Source organism: Nilaparvata lugens, chromosome 1, assembly GCF_014356525.2.
Source record: "Nilaparvata lugens isolate BPH chromosome 1, ASM1435652v1, whole genome shotgun sequence".
In the NCBI taxonomy this organism is placed as follows: domain Eukaryota; kingdom Metazoa; phylum Arthropoda; class Insecta; order Hemiptera; family Delphacidae; genus Nilaparvata; species Nilaparvata lugens.
Window position 1 is genome coordinate 36,706,382 of NC_052504.1, and position 21,219 is coordinate 36,727,600.

The 21,219-nt window shown below is 33.3% G+C and overlaps 1 protein-coding gene across 1 annotated transcript; it reads right to left on the minus strand.

The window, feature by feature from the left end:
• Positions 1-102: 102 nt before the first annotated feature.
• Positions 103-21,045, minus strand: LOC111052081 (synaptic functional regulator FMR1). Its single transcript, XM_039420575.1, has 10 exons — positions 20,890-21,045; positions 20,154-20,390; positions 17,527-17,674; positions 16,711-16,848; positions 11,478-11,621; positions 9,806-9,915; positions 9,499-9,611; positions 8,464-8,682; positions 5,209-5,397; positions 103-3,646 (listed from the first exon to the last, which is right to left on the minus strand). The coding sequence occupies exons 2-10, from the start codon at positions 20,249-20,251 to the stop codon at positions 3,381-3,383; spliced, it is 1,425 nt and encodes a 474-aa protein (XP_039276509.1). The 5' UTR covers positions 20,252-20,390; positions 20,890-21,045; the 3' UTR covers positions 103-3,380.
• Between the last annotated feature and the right edge of the window lie 174 nt (positions 21,046-21,219).

A 21,219-nucleotide genomic window follows, 5' to 3' on the forward strand; every position in this document is an offset into this window, starting at 1 on the left:
GCACTCAAAAATTTAGTATAACAAGCAAGTTTATGTTGCATTCGACAGTCAATCAGGTCCAAAGGGGAAATCCAAGGAAGGTACTGAAATGAGAAGGACCAGTTTGTTCATAATTTTCATGTTTACTTCAATAAATTTAAATACAGTGGGTTTCTAACAATACAAAAAATTCACTTATTTATAATTAGGATAGGAAGGGTAAAGGTACATATGGACAGTATCAAAATTGTTTCCTGACCATATCTTCTTCATTTTCACGTTAAAGTAATCAGTGCCTAGATTCAGCTTTTTGATTGTATGGCCTGGATATTGATGACAACCGTCAAGTATCGTTTATGTTAATTTACAAAACATACACCCAATCAAATTGTCATCCACAATGTGACACATTAGATGTTAGATGGCAAATAATCTGACAAGTTATTGTATCATTCAACCACTCTGCGTGTAACAAACAGGCAACGGCAAGGCTCACGTCACATGTAGGCTATCTCGATTTTGCATCAGGTGTAGAGTACCTTGATTTTTCTGGCAATTAATTGACAAATCTGTCAGGAAAAATGACTTTAAACCTTGAAGCGCGCTACACTGACAATTATTAAGTTATAGTATCCACTAAAATTCTATTAGACACTGCATACATCTCGTTATTACTATCCACAATCATCAATTAACATTATTATCCATTTAATGTGAATAGCTATGACGAAACAATGAATTCATTGAATGACAGATTATTGAATAATGAATATAATAGTAATGATCAGAATTGTTTGAACCATCAAACGACAGCAATTTTCAAGTTTCATCTTCTTATTCTATCAATATTATTACTAAGTTACTATATATTGAGAACGCAATACTTTTTGCTTTTTTTTATGCAGAAACTTCTACTGGAAACAAGCACATTTATAACTGAACGACACATATGTAACTTGAAAATAGGTCAATCATACAGGAAAACTAAATTGAATCGTGTTAGAGAAGATATTAATAAAAAATAAAATCTATCCTAAAATCACAAAAACAATGACAAAATAGCTTCTGCATTCATACTTGCTATATAACTGATAGGTCTCCAATTTCCAACTATTGACAAGTTACAGCAATGGATTATTCTGCATAGGTAGTACTATCTATGAAGAACTGTCTCAAAACATTTTCAGGAACAATGAGCAAATCATAAGAGAGTAATTATTACGAAAAAATGATTATATTTACACAACTTGATACAAGGAAGATGAATTGAGAAATGTTTTCAAAACAAAAGCATAAAACATAAATTGTTGATATCTTATGAATGAATAGGAGGAAAATGATAACTATAGATATGATATTTCAAATTGAGTTCAATTCACACACGAATGGTATGATTTGAATGAAAAGGAAATATAATCGAACTAAAACTACTGAGAATAATGATGCATGATGCGGATACAATTCAAAGGTTCAAAAATTGATTGACAAATTAAATGAGATTACAAGAGCTACAAAAAACGATAACTCTTTCATACAGACTTTCAATTAAAAAAAAGTACGCTACTTCTTATAAACTTGAATATTTTGCTTTTTACAGTAACAGTACCATAAGCTTTATGCTCATTAAAAATTAATGAATTTAATAATAACACCAGAGGATCCAACCTTTTTATAAGAAAACAAAATTTCAGCTACCTACTCTTGCTGAATAATGAAATAAGAATTGAATGAAAATATGCTTGCTAAGTATCCACACTCAAGATTTCAAATGAAATTATACTGTTACGGTGATCTAGCAGTAAACAATGACATGCTATAATATTATACGAGGAGGAACATTAAAAAACAATTCAATTTGTTTTTTTAAATACATTAATACCTCACAAATCATGATAATATTGGATTTTATTGAATCCTTCAACATGGATGACAACATTTTTTGTCAGAGCCAGAGCAGTGTAAAGAAAATCATGATAATCCATAATAAAAAATCATGTGACGTGGCATGATAATAATACTGATAACTCAGTTGATTTCATAATAATTGAATAAGTAATAATAATGTATGATATTCATAATTAATACACAATTGTTCAAGTTCTTTTGAATTATAATAGTTAGAGGCAGTTATCATGGTGTTTTAGACTGCCTCATCAAGGGTAATCCCCAATTCCTATCAGATAAGAATGAATCACAACTAAAACATAATACGTATAAAAATGCTTAGAATTTATCCAATATTAGGGAGGAGGTACAGACAACAATCTATTTTGATTAATGTAAAATTTATCGAGGAAATGTTTTTCATCTATCGACTTAAATTGCAATCGATTCGTAAAACCAATCGATAGTTTTATCTACAGAAAGCTTGCAACTTCAAAGCGATAAAGATCAATGTAACAAACATTTATTTATATTAAACTAATAATATTATTTCGAAAAATTAGCAAATTTCTTCAGATCATCTTTTTATCATCATAAAATATTTTTGGAAGAGTTTGTCCAATAAAAGCTTCAATGTAAAATATTAATTTCACGATTTGGAATAGAAATGGATGAACAAGATTGTATTTGATACAACATTTTTGCCGACAAAAGCAAAAAAAAGCAAATAAAGATATATTTATGAAGAAGACTTTCAAGATTTTGAAATGTCTGTAAGCACTGAAAAAAATCATGTTGTTTGAATTTATGTACAACATGAACAAGCTGTTATTTTCAGACATAGAATAAGCTAATTATTCAACGTAGAACGGCTGTAATTTGGAGTCATCACTGGAAATTCCTTCTCTGCACATTATTTCTTTGAATATAAATTTGAATAGGACATTGATGTTGGGCGGGCCTCAAATCCGTTTCCAATGGATGGCCAGCAAGCTGTCACTTGAATAAAAATTTGTCTCTCGAAAAAGAAAGTGTATGGATACCGTGATAATAGCACAAGGGCCGTATTCTTAGTCCCGGGATTACTTTACGGGTTCTCCAACTTGTACACTTGTACATTCTACGCTTTAGTTGTAAGACACATTCACTCTGAGCATAAGCAATACGTTAGATTTGTTCTCATGTACAAGTTTTCACACACAATTACAATAGCACATTAGAAAGCTAAGGCAGCTGCTTACATTTGCAGAGCCCGCGTGATGGTACCATAACTGAGTGGAAAGCCTCGAATTTCAGTATGACGATAATAATGATTTAACGCTCTATGGTGATTGTGCAGAGCGGAGCCGGAATTCAGTATCAATCGTAATAAGTGTTCTTGAGTGAATCAACAGTCAGACTCGGGTATTGAGGAAAGCGTGACTGTTGGTTGGCTTGTCGTTTCGAGTCAATGTTCAAAGGGCGAAAAAATAGCAGAACGAAAAATGAGGACGACGACGAAGACGACCGAATGAGCATTAGGCCGAGGTGCCGTTGACGAGAGACGGCTCCTTGGGGGGCTTGTCGGCGCCCCTCTTGCCGCCCCCACCGCCTCCGGACATGGGCAAGTTGTTACGCTGCTGTTGCTGGAAGCGAGGTCCACTGCGCTGGTCTCTCGCCCTCTTTCCGCCTCCACTGCCGCCTCCCGTATTGTTACTTGATGCCTGCTCGGTACTGCTCTCTTTACTGTTGCTGCCACCCCCGCCCCCGCCTCCACTTTGCGCCTGCGGATCGTTTACGAATACTGCAACAAACATAAACACATCTCTTCATCGATCCACACTAATTAAACTAAATCGAAGATAAATAATCGATGCTTATGAATTTATCTATAAGAAACTTAGGAGACTATGTGGCTATAAAATATCTTCAATGGGGTAAGATGACAAAACAAACAATACGATAGATAAGGAGGAGCCTTCATTTTTGACAAACTAAATAATTTTATATGCATCAATGTAGCACTTATCATAAGTTGAAATTATTCCAGTAAAACTCTTGTGCTTGCTTTTCATTTACAGTTCTTGGATGATGTAGGATGATTTAACGAAATGTTTATAATAATTGATTATTTAAGGAATCTAAATGAATGAATTGCTGTGATCGAGCTAAATTTTTTATAACTTCATCTTCTCACAAAATACTTTTCAATATTTTAAGCGCAATCGAACATTAGTTAATCTTATCCACTGGCATACATAATTGAATTTATGTTATTGATTGGAGAAGGTCTACACAAAGAAGTCCAAATTCAAAGGTTGATACTCTAATTACTGACACAATTTTGTTTATGATTGGAACCCCAAACCAAAATATTTACTTCGTAATTGATATGTTATCATTCATAAAGTTGAAAATAAGAACTCTAAATCTCAATATTTAAAATAGATCATGTTTTTGCTGCTTATTGAGCTAGTGTTTCTTGTTATCAAGCATTAAGTGTGTAATAGACATACATATGAGGTACAGGACTACCACTGAGTATCCAGATGCCCCCATTCACAAGAGGCCAACAATTATTGTTGCATCCACAATTATTATTACTGACATCCAACATACCAATAAAAGTGACACAGCAAGTGTAATTTTCTACGTTGAATAGCATAACTTCAACATACTCTAATAAAAACACGTTATTACACTCAATCTACTTTGGTTAGACAACACTTCAATGATAAAAAATATTGAAAATAGTGTAGTAATGAAGCTGTTTTCTTTATTTCTCCACGCATTTCACACATATATTTATTAGAAATAGATGTACTAAAATTTAGATATTAACTTCAACCACCATATCAAGTTTAAACCCTACAATGCGTTTCTGCTCTGCCGGGCAGAAAAAAATACTGTTGGTTATGTGAGTGTACACACATTGGCAAAGTGAACACTCCCATAAAAGCCTATTTATAGCATTTTGTCTAGAAGAACAAGAGTTCATTGAAAAGCATGGCTTCATATTGCACAAAAATAATTAAAGTACTCCTTAGCATGTGCAATGCAGTGTACAATTAATAATAATATCGAGTGACCTGGCTGGCTCGGGTCTACAATGTATATGGTTAAGAACATATTATTCAACTTCGCTAGCATATAAATAACTAAATCACACATATAAATGTGCAAGATACATATGAATACAACTGATATTATTTTAGTTAGCACGGATATATAACTCAAGTACACTGGCGCATATATCTACACACTTATGACTATAACAGCATGCAAGAGGACAACGTAGAATCAAGGGTGATGAGTGGGAAGGGTGGTGGGGTGTTTGTGTGAGGAGGGAGGGAGACTACTACATACCAGCAGTGTTGCCGTTTGTGATGTTGGCATTGGCATTGACATTAGCGTTGGTAGTGGGGGGTGGAGCTGGTTGGCTGTTGTCGGTGGCGGTCGTCGGCTGTGGCGTCTGACTGTGCGCGCGCATCGGTTTGCGTCGATTGCGCTTCTGTCGCGGTGGCCGTTTGCCGCCCTCCATGCTTGATACGGACTCTACAGGAGCAGACACCAACCAACAATAACCTGACCATCAGTCCAACTGCCTCTCAATAGTTCACTTCAACTCCCTTCCAATTAGTATTCAAATAGTAATGAAATGAAAATAATTTATTAGTCGGAGTTAGAACTTCCAAGTCCTATCTACCACTCAATCTCATATTGTTATCAGTAAAAATTAACATAGTTTCAGTTAAATGAATCACACAGGGAAGATTCTATTATTCATCTATTTCTGTATCTAATAATGAGTATTGAATGAACCTGACTTGAGTTGAAAATTATTCAATTGAGATGAAGGCTTGAATTGATTGTGATCTATGACTGAAAATATTTAAAATTTTGTGGAGCAGGTCGATTTAATAGAATTTAACTGGATTGAGAATAGTTTGACTTCAATTTGGAGATACCAGTTTATCATTTACAACATATTTGAAACAATTGTTGTTCACTTCAACATACTGAGGTCGTAATATTTCCATCAGTTATATAATGCTTAAATCTATTATTATGCTTTTCATGAAATGATTGCTTAATATTTTACTTTGAATTACTTTCAGTGAATAAAAATTAAATTATTTATATTACTGACCTTTCGTAGAAATATAATATATATGCTATTTGTATATCGTATCTAATAAAGGTATACCATATACATTAGTTAAAGTGTCTCTGATCAACTACTGGCCCAAATATCAGACCCATATATGTGTAAACCCTTGAGGTCTATATGGGCGATTAACAAATAATGTTTGTATAATATATTCTTGTCTTGTTTAATAAAGAATTTGAATTGAAATTTGAATTAATTTCAACTACTTTATACAATCTCGAAAAATGAAATACTCCATACTAAAAAAAATTGTTTTCGAATAATTATTTGTTTGTTGATTTGTTTGTTTGTTTATTTGCATGTAATCAAATATATTATAATGTATGTAATAATATATTCTTGTCTTGTTTAATAAAGAATTTGAATTGAAATTTGAATTAATTTCAACTACTTTATACAATCTCGAAAAATGAAATACTCCATTACTAAAAAAAATTGTTTTCGAATAATTTATTTGTTTGTTGATTTGTTTGTTTGTTTATTTGCATGTAATCAAATAATATTTCTATATTTAATATTAGCGTACGTTTGACTCAATTCATAATGTTTCCGTAGGCCTACTTTCTTCAAACATTGATATACAACGTTACATAAAAAAACCGATAATTAAAAAATGAGTCTATCCTTGCCAGTAGATGTTATCGAAAATATCTATTTTAGTTTCATTGCTTTGAAATACCTATGAAAAAGTAATGATACTAAGCATCTCCAATTTTCTCATATAGACTTTGAAAAATAGACATTAAGGAAGTACTGAAAAAATAATGTATTTAGCTTTATATTATTGTCAAAAACTAAAAACACATAGCATTTCGGTTAATTAGCAAAATTTATATTACATGGTTTACATCGAGATATGGTATAATTTGGATCATAGTTCAGTTACAAAGTGTCAAACCATCTAGAGAAACCTAGAAAAGGTAACAGGTTAGTTGAAAAGGTTGTGAGCCTCTGATGGTAACAAGTTAGTTGAATATGAATAGGTTATAAGCCTCTGATGGTGTTAGTGGTGTGATTCAATGGAAGACTAATGGTCGCTGCATTGTTGGTTATTGCCTCTCGCTACTTGTTCAGTTGCACATAGAGATTATGATAACCATGCCTTTGTTAAAAAAAATACAATGCCATGCGCTGACTCAAGTGCCATAAAAACAAGCAGTGAAAATAAAGCGATTATGTTGGTTAAATGACATTGAAATAAAGAAAATAAGAACAGAAAATTTGCTTACTCAAAATAATGTAAAAACACGTAAAGTAGTGATTTCGATTGCAATTAAAGCAGTAAAAATAAAGCATGCCTTATAATGTTGAAGATATTTTACAATTAATTTATTAATGTTCATCAATTGAAATAAAATTGATAAAGTGTATTTAAGAATAAGGTTGGATAACTATATAGGTAATAATGCATATAGGAAATGGGTTGCTTCTAAATTGCACAAATATCTTCCTGGAAGAGACGTTGCTGGAGAGGTTAAAACTAGTCAAAAACCGTTTATGATAATTTCTTATATAATATTCAGCAAAATTATTGATACAGGAATGTAGAAATATGTGGTGTGAAACTTATATAGGGTTGGCCAGGGAGGTATGGATGATTTGAAATAACAGTTACACACTCATTTTTAAACGAAACTCGAAAATGAGTGTGTAACTGTTATTTCGAATCATCCATACCTCCCTGCCCAACCCTGTATTTACAACATCAGACCGCGCAAGAAGCCGGAGCAGAAAAATGCGCTTGAAGTTTCAATTTCCAAAACGTTTGAGTAGAACCGTTCTTATTGCCGTATTTTTGACCAACTTGAATCTATAGCCTAAAACAGTAACAATAATTCTAACAATGCTGAATAACCATTTAAGAAAATTCAAAACGGGACAATCACAAATTTCCGACACAAAAGTCGTAATATTATTAGCAAAAGTAGCAATTGGCAATTTATTCCTATTTCGACAAAGGTTTTGTTAGTCAATAGCTTGATTTTCCTGGTTTTGAACTATTATGACATTGTTACCATTTAGATGACTCTTCAAGGTTTTTTTTAATGGATGGATGATAGTTTTGATACGTAGTTAGAATAGGAATAAATAAATCAACTTTTACTTGGTATCTTTACAACGCGTAACGTCATTTTGAAATTGTAACATCCTGCTGAGCTCCCTACTCAATTTTACACATTCCTAGAAAAGCTCAATGAATAATTTATCAAATTATTGGCCAGTAATTCAAGTGACATTCATAAAACGCCCCTAAATCTTTGAAAATATTTTTTTTAATGAATAATAAAACTGTGCTCAAGCATAAATGTGTAGTGCATTGGGAAAATACTACTAGTGCATTGTAAGAGTACTTCTAAAAGTCAGTTGAATGTGACAGGAGTAATTTGGAGACAACTCACCACCTGCCGCATTTATTCTAGTGAGTCGAGTTTCGTGGTAGGAGTACTCACCCCTGTCGTCGCGGCTGTCGTGACTGTCTAGTATGGTGTCCTCATCGTCGGTCATGCGTCGCCTCTCGTCGCCGCGACGCAGGTGGTTGCGGGGGGGTGGGGGCTGTCCCCCTCGTCGACTGCTGCTCGACTGGTAGCCCCCCCCACCACCCTGCTGACGCGGAGGCAGGTCACGCACTCTGCTATCGTCTGCTTGATCTGCATTCTGGTGCCACGATCCTGAACCACACAAAATCATTGTTTGTCATTATTTATTCATGTGCTATAAAAAGCTCTAGCTTCTAGAGACCGGAGGACATAAGATGAAAACAGTTACATAAGAACGTAGCTGTTAAACTGCTAGCTTGCTAAATAGGCTGAAAGCAATGCTCATAATATGCAATAAAAATATTTACTATATAAGCCTGAAAATGTATAGGCTAGTCTAGTCTTTGGATTATTCAATAGTTCTGATTTGGATTTTAATTCAAATGATTATAGTTAATCTATTAGCAATGATTGCTATATCTCATGCTCCTTCTATACTGTCACAACATTTTTCAGTGATATGAAAATGAAAATCTACTTCATTGAACGTAAAATTGTGTTGTTTTTACATAAAATTGTCTAGTTTGAACATGCACATTGTTGATAAAGGATTCAAATAATTAATTGAAAATGTCAGCTTAAAAATGTGACCTGTGTGATCACGAAACCATGGTCCTGTAGCAAATAATACTGTAGAATTTGACAATATTTATGTGTGTTTTTATATCATCCAAATAATGATTGACTACAGAAAGCAATCAGTAGAATATTGCCATATTGAAACATTACATTCCTTTCGACATCAAACAAAAATATATTATATATGAAGATAATGAACGATTGGACAATTTTGAAGGAATTTAGAAAAATGAAAGAAATTTACATTATTTAGATTGTCTAACGAATACTAGTTCAAGAAGGGTTATGAAGCCTTCAATCGATAGATTGTGACACTTCACTGAGTTGAATTATTTGAATTAGTAATGTTTAAGAATAAATAGAACAAACCAGCTCCACTGTAGCGTGAGCCACTGCTCCTCCCGCGTCCACCCCTTCCTCCTCCCCTCATCAAGCCTCCATGGCCTCTTCCACCGCCCATCTCCATGTCTGAGTTGTAGCCCCTCAAACACACGTAAAAACTATACTTATTCCAATTGTTCACAGAAAACAACAAACATAATGAACTTTATTATTATACATAATAAATTACAAAATAAGTTTCATAATAATGGAACTCATAACATCTCAGTCAATGAATTAGGATAGAATAGCGTTATCAAGTTAAAATAAGAAATGGTGAATTTAATTATCTTACCTATCTGGACGCCTTTGGATAGGAAAACTTTGCATCGAACCCATCGAACCGTGCAATGTTTTCAATTCGGTTTCTAGTGTGTTTTTCACCAATCTCATTTCTTCAACTTCCTAAAAAAATAAGTCAATATGAGTATCATTATGTAATTAATTCTGCAATAATTAGAAAATAACAAAAATCTGGTGTGGCGCACTCACACAACTTTCCTTGCCGCTATGAAAATTGATCACCTGACGCTAGTGTTCCCGCGCATCTCAAGTCTACTATTCAAAGATTCGAGCCAGCTGGTGACAGGGCAATAACGCTGGAGACACACGAGGTCTGCTATCTCTTCATAGTGAATCATTTAATAGAATCAACAGTTTGCAATTGAATAATCACATTCTCTCGAATTTCGAGCTTACTTTCAATTTTAGGTGAAAATGTTACTGAACATTAATTGTAGAGATTCTCATGCTCAATCTATTCCACTTGAAATTTGTAGTTTAAATTGTATCTGAAGCCTGATAATTGAGAATCTAAAATCAAACTTTGCATAGATGGGGCGGAACTCCTGAAATTTTTACAGATATGGGACTTGTGGCAGTTGATAGAGCTTATTGATGACTATTTCAGGTATAACTTTAATCAAAATCGTTGGAGCTGTTTTCGAGTAAATCGCGAAAAACCCTGTTTTTGACAACATTTTTGCCATTTTAGCCGCCATCTTGAATCGCATTTGATCGAAATCGTTCGTGTCGGATCCTTATATTGTAAGGACCTTACGTTCCAAATTTCAAGTCATTCCTTTAATTGGGAGATGAGATATCGTGTACACAGACGCACATACACTCATACACACACACACACACACACACACACACACCAGACCAATACCCAAAAACCACAAGGTCAGGGGACCTTGAAACGTATAGAAATTTAGAAATTGGGGTACCTTAATTTTTTTCGGAAAGCAATACTTTCCTTACCTATGGTAATAGGGCAAGGAAAGTAAAAATAGATAATCGATCAGGAATCTTTTTGTACTCACAGTGACTAATGTTTCTCACCTACTAGCATTGATGAATAGTATTCGTAGCATTGAGCCTAGCATTTGAACCTAGTATTTGCAATTTAGCGACGAAAGCGATCACAAACTGCTTCAATTTCGTAAGAATATCGGTTTCACTTTCAACTTTCATGTTTTAATAAGTTGTAATAAGTAACCCCTCCAGGCCACGAAAAGAAATTCATTATGGAATAAATTGATTTCCGTTTTGAGTTCCGTTTCATCTTCATTATTTTGTTCATACTTAAAAGTGATATGCATAAAAACATAATAGGATGCTCATGTATAATAGTGACACCAAACTAAATGTGAGAGCAGAAGGAGAAATTGATTTAGATAGTATATAAAGTTCTAAAGTAAATATTATTACACTTGTTAATGAAATTTATTTGAACTTGTTCAAATTCATTTTTGATATATAAATATATTTTTATATATATAAAGCTGATGCTTAGAACTGGATATTGGCGAGAGTTTAGGCTCAGCTTACAATGGAACAGTGAATTAGCAAGAATAAAATTCAACGAAAAATAAATACTCTCATAATCTAAAATGATTGAAGAAGGTGGAATGTGTTGGTATGAAGCTATGTATAATAAATTGATTACAAGATCAATAACTTGCCTTTAGGTGTGAAAGATGATAATCGAGCAACATTTTTGCATTGGCTATGCTTTCAACGGTGCCGACAAAAAGGAAAGGAACCTGACCCTCTTCGCGTGGTACACTCGGCTCTGCTTCGTTGTCACCTTCAATTTTCACTCGTGTCTGAAATGTGAATAAAACAAGCGATAATAAATAATTCATTATAAAAAATATCAAAGTAAAGTATAACCAGAGACAAAAATATATGAGACTTTCCATGCAATGGTAATTTCTGGTTGCAAATTTTGCTAGCGATATCTGTCGGAGCTTTATGGAAATTGAATTAATACTCGGGCTAGTTAGTGGCGTTTGTAGCGGAAAAGTTGTGTACTTGGGAAATAGCAACTGGTTTTGAAGCGTAGTGAGGTTGGTCAGGGTTTTTGTGTATGGGTGAGAGAACTTTATGCTTTCTCAGCACTACCGCTGAGAATGAATTGATGTTTTATTGCTCGCTCATATTTCATTTCTGCCGGCACCAATCATTTTTTTCAAAACACAGTCACAGACCAGTCTGAGTCTGTGCTCCGAGTATCTAGTGTGAGTAAACCAGCAGTGTTTCAGTGTGCGCGCGTTATTCTATTTCGTACTAATTGAAATATTGGAGATTCTTCAACTTCTGTCACCGTCCGTCGTATACCTGTTTTCTATTCTTGGTTAGTAAACGTGTTCATAATATTTAATACGAACAAATTAACATTGCTATTTGGAAAAATATCAAATTGATAACCTATTACCATCACATGTTTCATCTTCTATTCTCTTTGAGTTCTAAGGTGCTAGTAATGAGAATTATTATTCAATTTAAAATAATATTAATTATTGAAAAAACTATTGATAACCTTCTATTGCTATGAGTAATACGATGCTAGTAATTAGAATTATTCAATCCAATATTAGTTATTGTAGGCTCACTCAACAAAATTGACAACAATTTTTTTCTTTGTAAACTCTCCAAAGATAGACTGTCAATATGATGAAATACTGCATATTAATATGAATTCAAAACCTTCAAATTTGTTACAAGCTCCACAAAATTACTACTTTTAGGATACTATATAGAATTATGAGCCAGAAATTTAATTTTATGACTTTGGATGATAATAACTATATATATATATATATATATATATATATATATATATATATATATATATATATATATATTTTGTATATAAGTTATAAGTTTTCAATTTAACCACATAACTGCTTGTAGAATATCATCCTCGATATTCAAGTAGTGCTGAGAAAAATTTAGAATTGAAGAATAAAAAGGATTTTTTAAATATAACTTTATCGGGTGTTCAGATGGAATGATAGGTGTGGGAAGGCCAGAGGTGGAGTGGCTGCTTATGTTCGTTCGTCCCTCTCCCCTAGACTACTAGAATCATCGCCACAACCTTATTCTAAATCTCCTGAGTTCTTGCTTATTGAGATTACTGTTGATAATGTCAAGCTCCATAATTGTGTGGTGTACCGTCCTCCCAATGCGGGTCGATTGTCTCTACTCGAAAATGCGCTTTTGAATCATATAGATATTTATCAACATATTATTATTATTGGCAACTTTAATTCCGATCTGCTTAAAAATAATTTCAAGAAGGTGCAGCTTGTCACTATGGTTAGATCAATGAGTTTCCATTTTGTTAATGATGCACTGCCAACTTATCATTTGCTCAATTCGCATACGCTCTTGGACCTCGCCATTGTGAGTGATATTGATCTTGTTACTCATTATGATCAGGTTCCAGCTCCTTGTTTTTCACACCACGACCTTATTTTTTTCATTTACAACTTGAAGAAAAAGTCATCTGATGATAATACATTCACTTATAGAAGCTTCAAGAATTTCAATGTGGACAGGGCTCTTAACGATGCAATCAACATACCTTGGCATTGTATCGGTGACATTTATGATATTGATGATAAGCTTGCTGTCTTCAACCAGTTGATGTTAGATATTTTTGATAAACATGCACCTATTTGCACTGCTCGTCCGCGTCTGAAGTCTGTGCCATGGATCAATGCTGAAATTCTTACTATAATGATTTCACCGGCGAATTGGATATGCGCCTGCAGCGGTCTTACAACTATGCAGTTCGTTACATCTTCGATGCGAGAAGGGATGCACATATAACTCCACTATTCAATGATCTTGGATGGCTCAAGTTGAAGGAGAGAAGGAAATTCTTCCTACTCTGACCTACAAAATTATAATTATGAGAGAGGGTCCATCCTATTTGGCAGACTCCTTCAGGTTACTGGATGAAGTTAATCCTGGTCGCCGTACACGGGCTCATCGTTTTACGTTACGTTACAAATTACGCTGCACCGCACTTCCATTTTCAACAACTCTTTCATTGTGACGGCCTCTAGGTTATGGGATGAGTTGCCCCAGCAAATTGTTCTATCAACATCTCTCTCCTTGTTCAAGAGAATACTGTTTGTTCATCTATTGAATAATGAATGAGTTCAGCAACAATCTAGCCCCAAATTCAATTTATTACTAACTTATTTTCACCTTTCTTCAAGGATGGATGTGAAGTCATTGGGCTTTGTGAGGTCCACTGAATAGCAGTTCTGTAATCTGATCTTTCAACGCCTCTGAAAAGTAATTGTGCTCTATTTGTAGTTTATTTTTAATATGTATACCAATAATAGTTTGATTATGGGATCTTATCAATCTTATACAATCATCTTTCTTAATTCTAGAACTCTTCTTCATCATCTGTTTCTTCCTTAATTACAACTTTCTTTCACTTTTTTATTATCATTATTCTTCATTAATTAGTTACAATAATGTTCTTCCTTCTTCATCATATCGTAATATTTTTCAATTGTAATGAGGTTATACTTTTTTGTCTTAGTTTTATATTTTTCAATTACCTTTAACTGAGTTTACTTATTATTTTTCTTCTTTTGTATATATTTGGAATAATATTTTTAATTTATTATTATTTTTAATTTCGCATTGTATAATTATTGTAATGTATAAATGCAATAGGTTTTTCAAGACCTAGCATGTGTCAAATAAATCAATCAAACTTCTTCTTCATCTTCTTACTTCATAATGTTAGCTTATATTGTGTAAAATTCATTCATACTAGATCTATTTTATAAATGAATCAAATCAATGCAAATGCCAAACATAATCACCAATGAACAAATTCCTGGAAGGAGTTCAAAAACAATCCCACTAGATACTAAATCAGTGAACTCAGTGATGTCAATGATCTCATTGCTCTCACAAGCAGATTGAAGGAGTGGAAAGTGCAGCCTTGCTCCACTGATATCTTCCGTGAAAAGATCGATCTTTTTTTGATAACCTCGGATTTCAGAGAAAAGTTCACACATAAGCTAAGCAAGCTAAGTTTTCTTTTTCTGTTAAGGAAGCCTTAATTAAGCCTTAGCCATAAGGCTGTACAAAGGCTGAAAATAAACTTTCTACTGGTGATATTTTTTCAAAGTTTTTCGATTAGTATACTATCAAGCTATTAAAATGAAGAAGTTTCCACAGGAAAACATTTTTCTTCTGATCATTATTTTTTGAGATATGAGCACTATTACTTATCTGTTCACAATCAGAATATTTTCTGTTGTACATTATCTTATCATAAATGTATTGGCCATAAATTGTTAATATGCCTATTCATACAAGAATGCTGTAGAGTTTTCATTTATAGTATTTTTGTATAAATTGTGTACGATTCATTCATACTACTGTATATAGAAATAATTTGTTTTTATTAAGTTCCAATTTAAAAATACAATTATTATTATTTTCCTATCCATTTCTTAATTTTTCATAAATAGTTATTAAACCTTCTACAAATTAATGCAAACTCGTACATTTCCCAGAGATTTTCTTAGGAATTATATAGGTATTACAGGAGTATTATTATACTCAAGAAACTGTATAAATGGATTTGAAAATTCTTTTCAGAAGTGTTATAATCATTCTAAAAGAACCTTTCTCATAAACTGGAGTGTATCCATTTCACATTTTGCATCATCAATTGAATATTCATTTATTCAATCCTGCAATCAAAAGTAAATGAGTATTTTTCTATTGTTAAATAGAAGGCATACATTTTGCTTGGAAATCTGATATGATCTTTCCTTGCGTGGAGCAACTAAAAAATTTCAAACAATGCATCTGTTGATGTAGCACGTTTTGCTGGATACGCGGCTGAGTAAATGCGCGTGGCCTTGAGCAAAGTCTGTGAGACGTGAGTGGATGTTCGTACGAAAGCTGCGAATGGGAGAGTGTGTGTGTGAACTTTGAATTTTGAGCGGCAAGCTGAAGCAAGACAAGCAGCGCCATCTAGCTTGGAACTACGAGGAGCTTCGGCTTCGGGTAACAGTAAAATTAAGACCTATTCCACCTATTTATACCATGGGTAATCTACTTATGCTTATCCTTTATCTATGGTATAACCTAATGGATTAAAAGAATCAAGGTCTATAGTATCATGAAGGTTAAATTTATTAATTCCATTGAATTATGGGATTCTAAGCGAAGATATGCTGATTTTATTGTTTGTGATTGGAAATCCAACATTTGACAGTTATTTTTCAATGAACCTTTTTCTATTAAACCTCGGAGCACGATCATATATCTACCTACATTTATAGTGACTACGAAAGCAACGAAAATTTAGAAGCCCTTGATAGTTGATCGTACATATTCAGTCACTACTCTTCTAGTAAAATATTTGTCTATTCTGTCAAAATTGAAGGATTTGATGTTAAGTTTATCCCCTTAAAATATCACACTATTTTTCTACAAACACATCACAAATGACATTAAATACTGGGGTGGGGGGTCATCTGCCACCTTAGAATCTCTTTTTGTTGCACATCGTGCAATTATAGAACATGCTTGAACCACGCTACCAATCGGAATTAGTCTATCAGGATTTAGGGTGTTTGACATTGGAAAGATTTATATCAAAGTATTGACAATTTACATATTTTCCCCCTAATGTATATCATAGAGTATAAATACTGTATCATTAGTTACATAATTATTAAATGATTACTTCTCATATTACTTGGTCATACAACTATTCATTTACTTCCGCTTACATTATTTTCTATGATAAATTTCTCAACTATCAAAATTCTGGTTTGATAAACAATTTTGAAGGAGATGGATTAATCCAATCCTGCAGTTTCTCCAACAAATATTATTTCAAGTGTAAGTTTCACTTACCACACCGCTTTTGTCGACTATTTCTTGAATGAATCTGCCATTTTTGCCTATCACCTTTCCAACCAGCTTGCGAGGAACATTTAGAGATTCTTCGTTGTACTCTAGCATCGTTCTTGCTTTTTGTACAGCTTCAGCAGACTGAAAAATGAAATCAATGCATTATTTCTTTGACAAAACTATCATACAGTTCAACTAATCAAGTTTTATTATCAAAGGTTTCAAAAAGCGACTGAATAGTCTAAAATATGAGTTTTTAAAAGATTCACCTAACTGAATTGTAGTCTATTGATTTGATTTGTCGTATGGCTAATCAGCTCCAATCATAATCTCAACATAGAATATTCCGGTTGTCCATGTGGTCGTGCTTATAAGCTATTGATTAGATACGTTAATATTCATGTGCCTATTATTCCCTTTGGATTGGTGACTACTTGTAGAGCCGACTCTTCTAAATACCATTTATAGTCTAAAAATCGCTTCCCGGTGGTTTGGAACCCACCTAAAGCTGTAGTTCAATCCAAGTTTCATAATCATCAGCCTCATTACCCGCACAGAAGGCTGGAGCTCAAGTGGGCTGAGCAATCACCCTCAGCAACATATTTCACAACAAAGTATTTCAAATTCAAGTGGCAATTTCATATCATATTATTTTTATTATTAGCGTTTGGCTTTGAATGGTGGGGAGGCCCACCAAGGGTAGTTCCACCTCGCCGTATATAGTCCAAAGTTCCCTAATGGTAAACCGGACACTAAGGATATAGTAAGCACAATACTATAAATTTACACTTTACAACTTTGCAACTTCAATGTACTAACCTCTCCATGAATTTTGAACTTGCACGTATTCTCATCGAGTTCGATGTTTGTAATACCATCCACTTTCCGAGCTTGCTGGATGTTATTGCCATGAGTCCCAATAGCGAGACCCATTAGTTTTGTTTCTACTTGGAATTCTTCCAAGTATCTGAAATATAAAAACATATACTGTAATTAATATTAAAGTAACTCTAATAATGTTCTCATTAAAGTGGATCTAAAATTTGGTCTTCTAAAAATTGATGTTCATAAATAAATTGTTACAAAGAATGTCAAATAACAATCCTCTTTTCACACATACTATGATATTTGGCGGAGAAAGTCGCCCTAAATATATAAGGGCAATTATATAATAAATTTACTGCTATGGAATTATCTAAACATAAAAGCCAAAATATGTTAGAATAAGAGTTCTTTGTAGTCACATTTTTAACGGAGCCATTGTGATCTAACTATTGGTTTAAATCAGGAATGTAACACATGCTTATAATTGTGGGCATAGTAATTGTTCACGCTTACATTAAGCTGAGGTCTTAGTTTCGACTCGATCGGCTTTTGTCTGTTTGTACCGCAGTTATAGTCCGATTTGGATGAAATTTGGTATGTTAGTTCTTTGAAACAAGGCGCAGAAACGTATGTGTAACGATTTTTGATAATACCTCCGATTTTTTTTGTAATTTAAATAAACCGCAGACCAACCTCCAACGAGAAAGTCAATTTTCGTATCTAGCACCGTTATCTTTGAAGAAACAGCAATTCATGTCATACTTTTTCGCCATTAATATCACCAGCCCCATGGTAGCCGAGTCGGTCAGGGTGTTGATTCTCACACTGTGGGACCCAGGTTCAAATCTCGTTCCTACGAGATTTTTTTGCAGATGATACTAATTGTTTTATCTTATTCTAATAATATATCATTATAAAATAAATTGTTATGATTAGATAGAATAATTGAATTGAATCATCTTATAATTATTGAATTGATTTATTAAATTAATTGGATAAATGATTAAAAAATCTTTATTGTATTGGAGTCCAATACTGCAGTTGTAGAAAAAAATTGTATGTAATTCGAGCGATAAAGTCGAGTTTTACGCTCTCAATACATAAATAGCTATTATTGTCTATGTTACAGATAACTCAACTATTTTAGTTGTGGACATTTTTATCATATAAAAATTAATCAACTAATAAATCAACAACTATTTTAGTTGTAGACAATATTTAACATCATAAACGTTTCTTTAATCTCAAACTTCTTTTATTCATAACTATCAGTTATTATTTTAGTTATTTTTAACTGAATTTTCAGTTTATCAGGTACAATAATTATTATTAGCCTATTCAAATTGTGACTCATTTATTTAAGAGAGAAAGCATGAGAATGCCCTATAAACACATTAGTGCAACAGTTTATGAATGCAAAATTCTGAGGTGTAGTAGTCTCCCTCGAATTCGCGCTGTATCTATGAGACCATGAGACAGCTAATGAAAAAGCGGATGAGGTAGCGCATGCACCTTTAAAAATGTGCATTTTTTTGTGTCACTCTACAGTGTCAAGTCTTTTGTTTTCCTTTTAGTATGAGATCGGAAACCGAGTTGAGAACATTAACATTCTGCATAGGAATAACAAGCCATAACATTGAATCCACTTTTCATGAGAAACATCATTAAACCCTCCTTCCATTGTCACCAGCAAACCCATCTTATTTAGAATAATTTTCCGTCTCACTATTGTCTGTGAGACGATTCATAGTCCAAATTGCCTAATGCATATTCCATTTTTCCCGTCAGTTGACCGATTTCTTATAATTGACCGAGCGAAGTGAGGTCTAAGATTCAAGTCTACGGTTTGGCATTTCTTTTAATGTTTAAATGTTTATATGTTGCGCATTTACGACGAAACGCGGTAATAGATTTTCATGAAATTTGACAGGTATGTTCCTTTTTCAATTGCTCGTCGACGTCCTTCATACGCCAATTTTAGAGTAAAAATCAGACTATAGAATTATTCATCATAAATAAGCTGACAAGTGATTACACAGATGTATGGAGAAGCCAGTCTACAGCTGTATTTCCATAAGGTCTATAGTTTCAATAGATGAGAATACTGCGTGAGGTCTACTGTTCACAGAACTACTAGTTATTCATTAGAAAAGTTGTAATATATGTTAATATTGTAAATATGGAGACGATATAAAGGTATCTCCTTGATAAGTCCAGTGTCCCTGGAAACAGTTTCCCTAGCACTTTCAATGGAGAAAATAGATGGCATTGCTAAATCTTCACAATATACTATACTTACTGTACTGGCCCTTCTCATTAGATTGAAAGTTGTATTCATGAGCGAGGTCTACTGTTCGCAGAACTACTAGTAGAGTTACATACCTGGTTTAAACCACCAGATGATCTATTTCAGTTTGAATTGAGACTGTGAATATGGACCTTAGTCGGCTCTCACATCTGAACAATTTTCCAACAGTTTTTCTACAGTTTTGCACGTTTGATGCCTAAATGAGATTGGAATCCTCGAAAAGGGAATCAACGTTTGTAAAAAAACCTAATCGAACTTATAAGACTAGCCTATTCTGAAAACACTCAATAAAAACATCTCAAGATTTACTCACACTTTAACATTTTGTTGCTTTGTGGACTCTAGTTGACGCTTAGCTTCTTCTGTCCTTTTCACGAGCATTACCTTCTGGATGAGATTACGGAAATGCATTTCTTTGAGTAGATCCAAACGCTTCTTAGAACCTTCGTGCCTTGAAACGATGCTCAGTACTCCTTTTTCTGGTATGTACCGACAAATGCAGGCATCTATGCTCTTTTGAAATTCTTTGTGAGCTCCTTCTTTTTGGGCGCTAACAGATATGAGGTAAAAAATTATTATCATATTAAATTTGATAAATTATTAGCAATTAATTCACCAAAATGTTATTGAACAAAAAATGAGAAAATTTGATATATTATCAATATTCTCAAGTGAAGTTTAAAAAAAGTGAATTTACAATAAATTAGAGCTATAGCAGAATATTAATGATTGAATTGAATTTGTTGAATTTTTTTTTAGTTTATATTCAACTATTTATTTCTTTGATCATATAGTAATCGATCATTCTTTAAAAGTGGGATGCGAAAAATTATACATATTCAGTTGGTTGGGACCATCATGTATAGAAACTCCGAGGAAAAATTCAATGATTATGACAAAACGTGTTTGGTTCTGTCTGTATCTAGCACATTATGTCTCAAAGCATTTTTTATACTATAAAACAATATTGTCTTCAGTTGAATTGAATTCAAGAATAACGGAGTAACTCTCATGATTACAATTTTAATAATAATAATAATAATACTCACTATTCACGACACTCTTCAGGAACCACAACTTCAAATTTGATAAATGTGTTGCTATCGATCGGTGGGTTGGTATTTCGTACTCTCAATCTATCAGTAGAAACTATTTCCGTATAATTATCCCATCCTACGTATTCGACTACGTGAAATTCTCCTCTAGACATCTGCAAATAAACATTAATCAATCCAATATTCCATTTAAAATAAACCTTAAAAGTCTTAATTATCTCATAGAAATATTGCAGGAAGAATAAAAACAGCATTAAACAATACATGTCTTCATTAATATTATTGAGAAATATATGTAATTTATCTGCTATCAACGACAAAAGT

Coding starts and splice junctions, on each gene's coding strand:
- LOC111052081 (XM_039420575.1), bottom strand. CDS start 20,251: ATGCATTTCCGTAATCTCATCCAGAAGGTAATGCTCGTGAAAAGGACA. Junction 11,622..16,710: donor TAGTCGACAAAAGCGGTGTG/GTAAGTGAAACT, acceptor TTCACATTTCAG/ACACGAGTGAAAATTGAAGG. Junction 9,916..11,477: donor ATCATCTTTCACACCTAAAG/GCAAGTTATTGA, acceptor TTATTTTTTTAG/GAAGTTGAAGAAATGAGATT.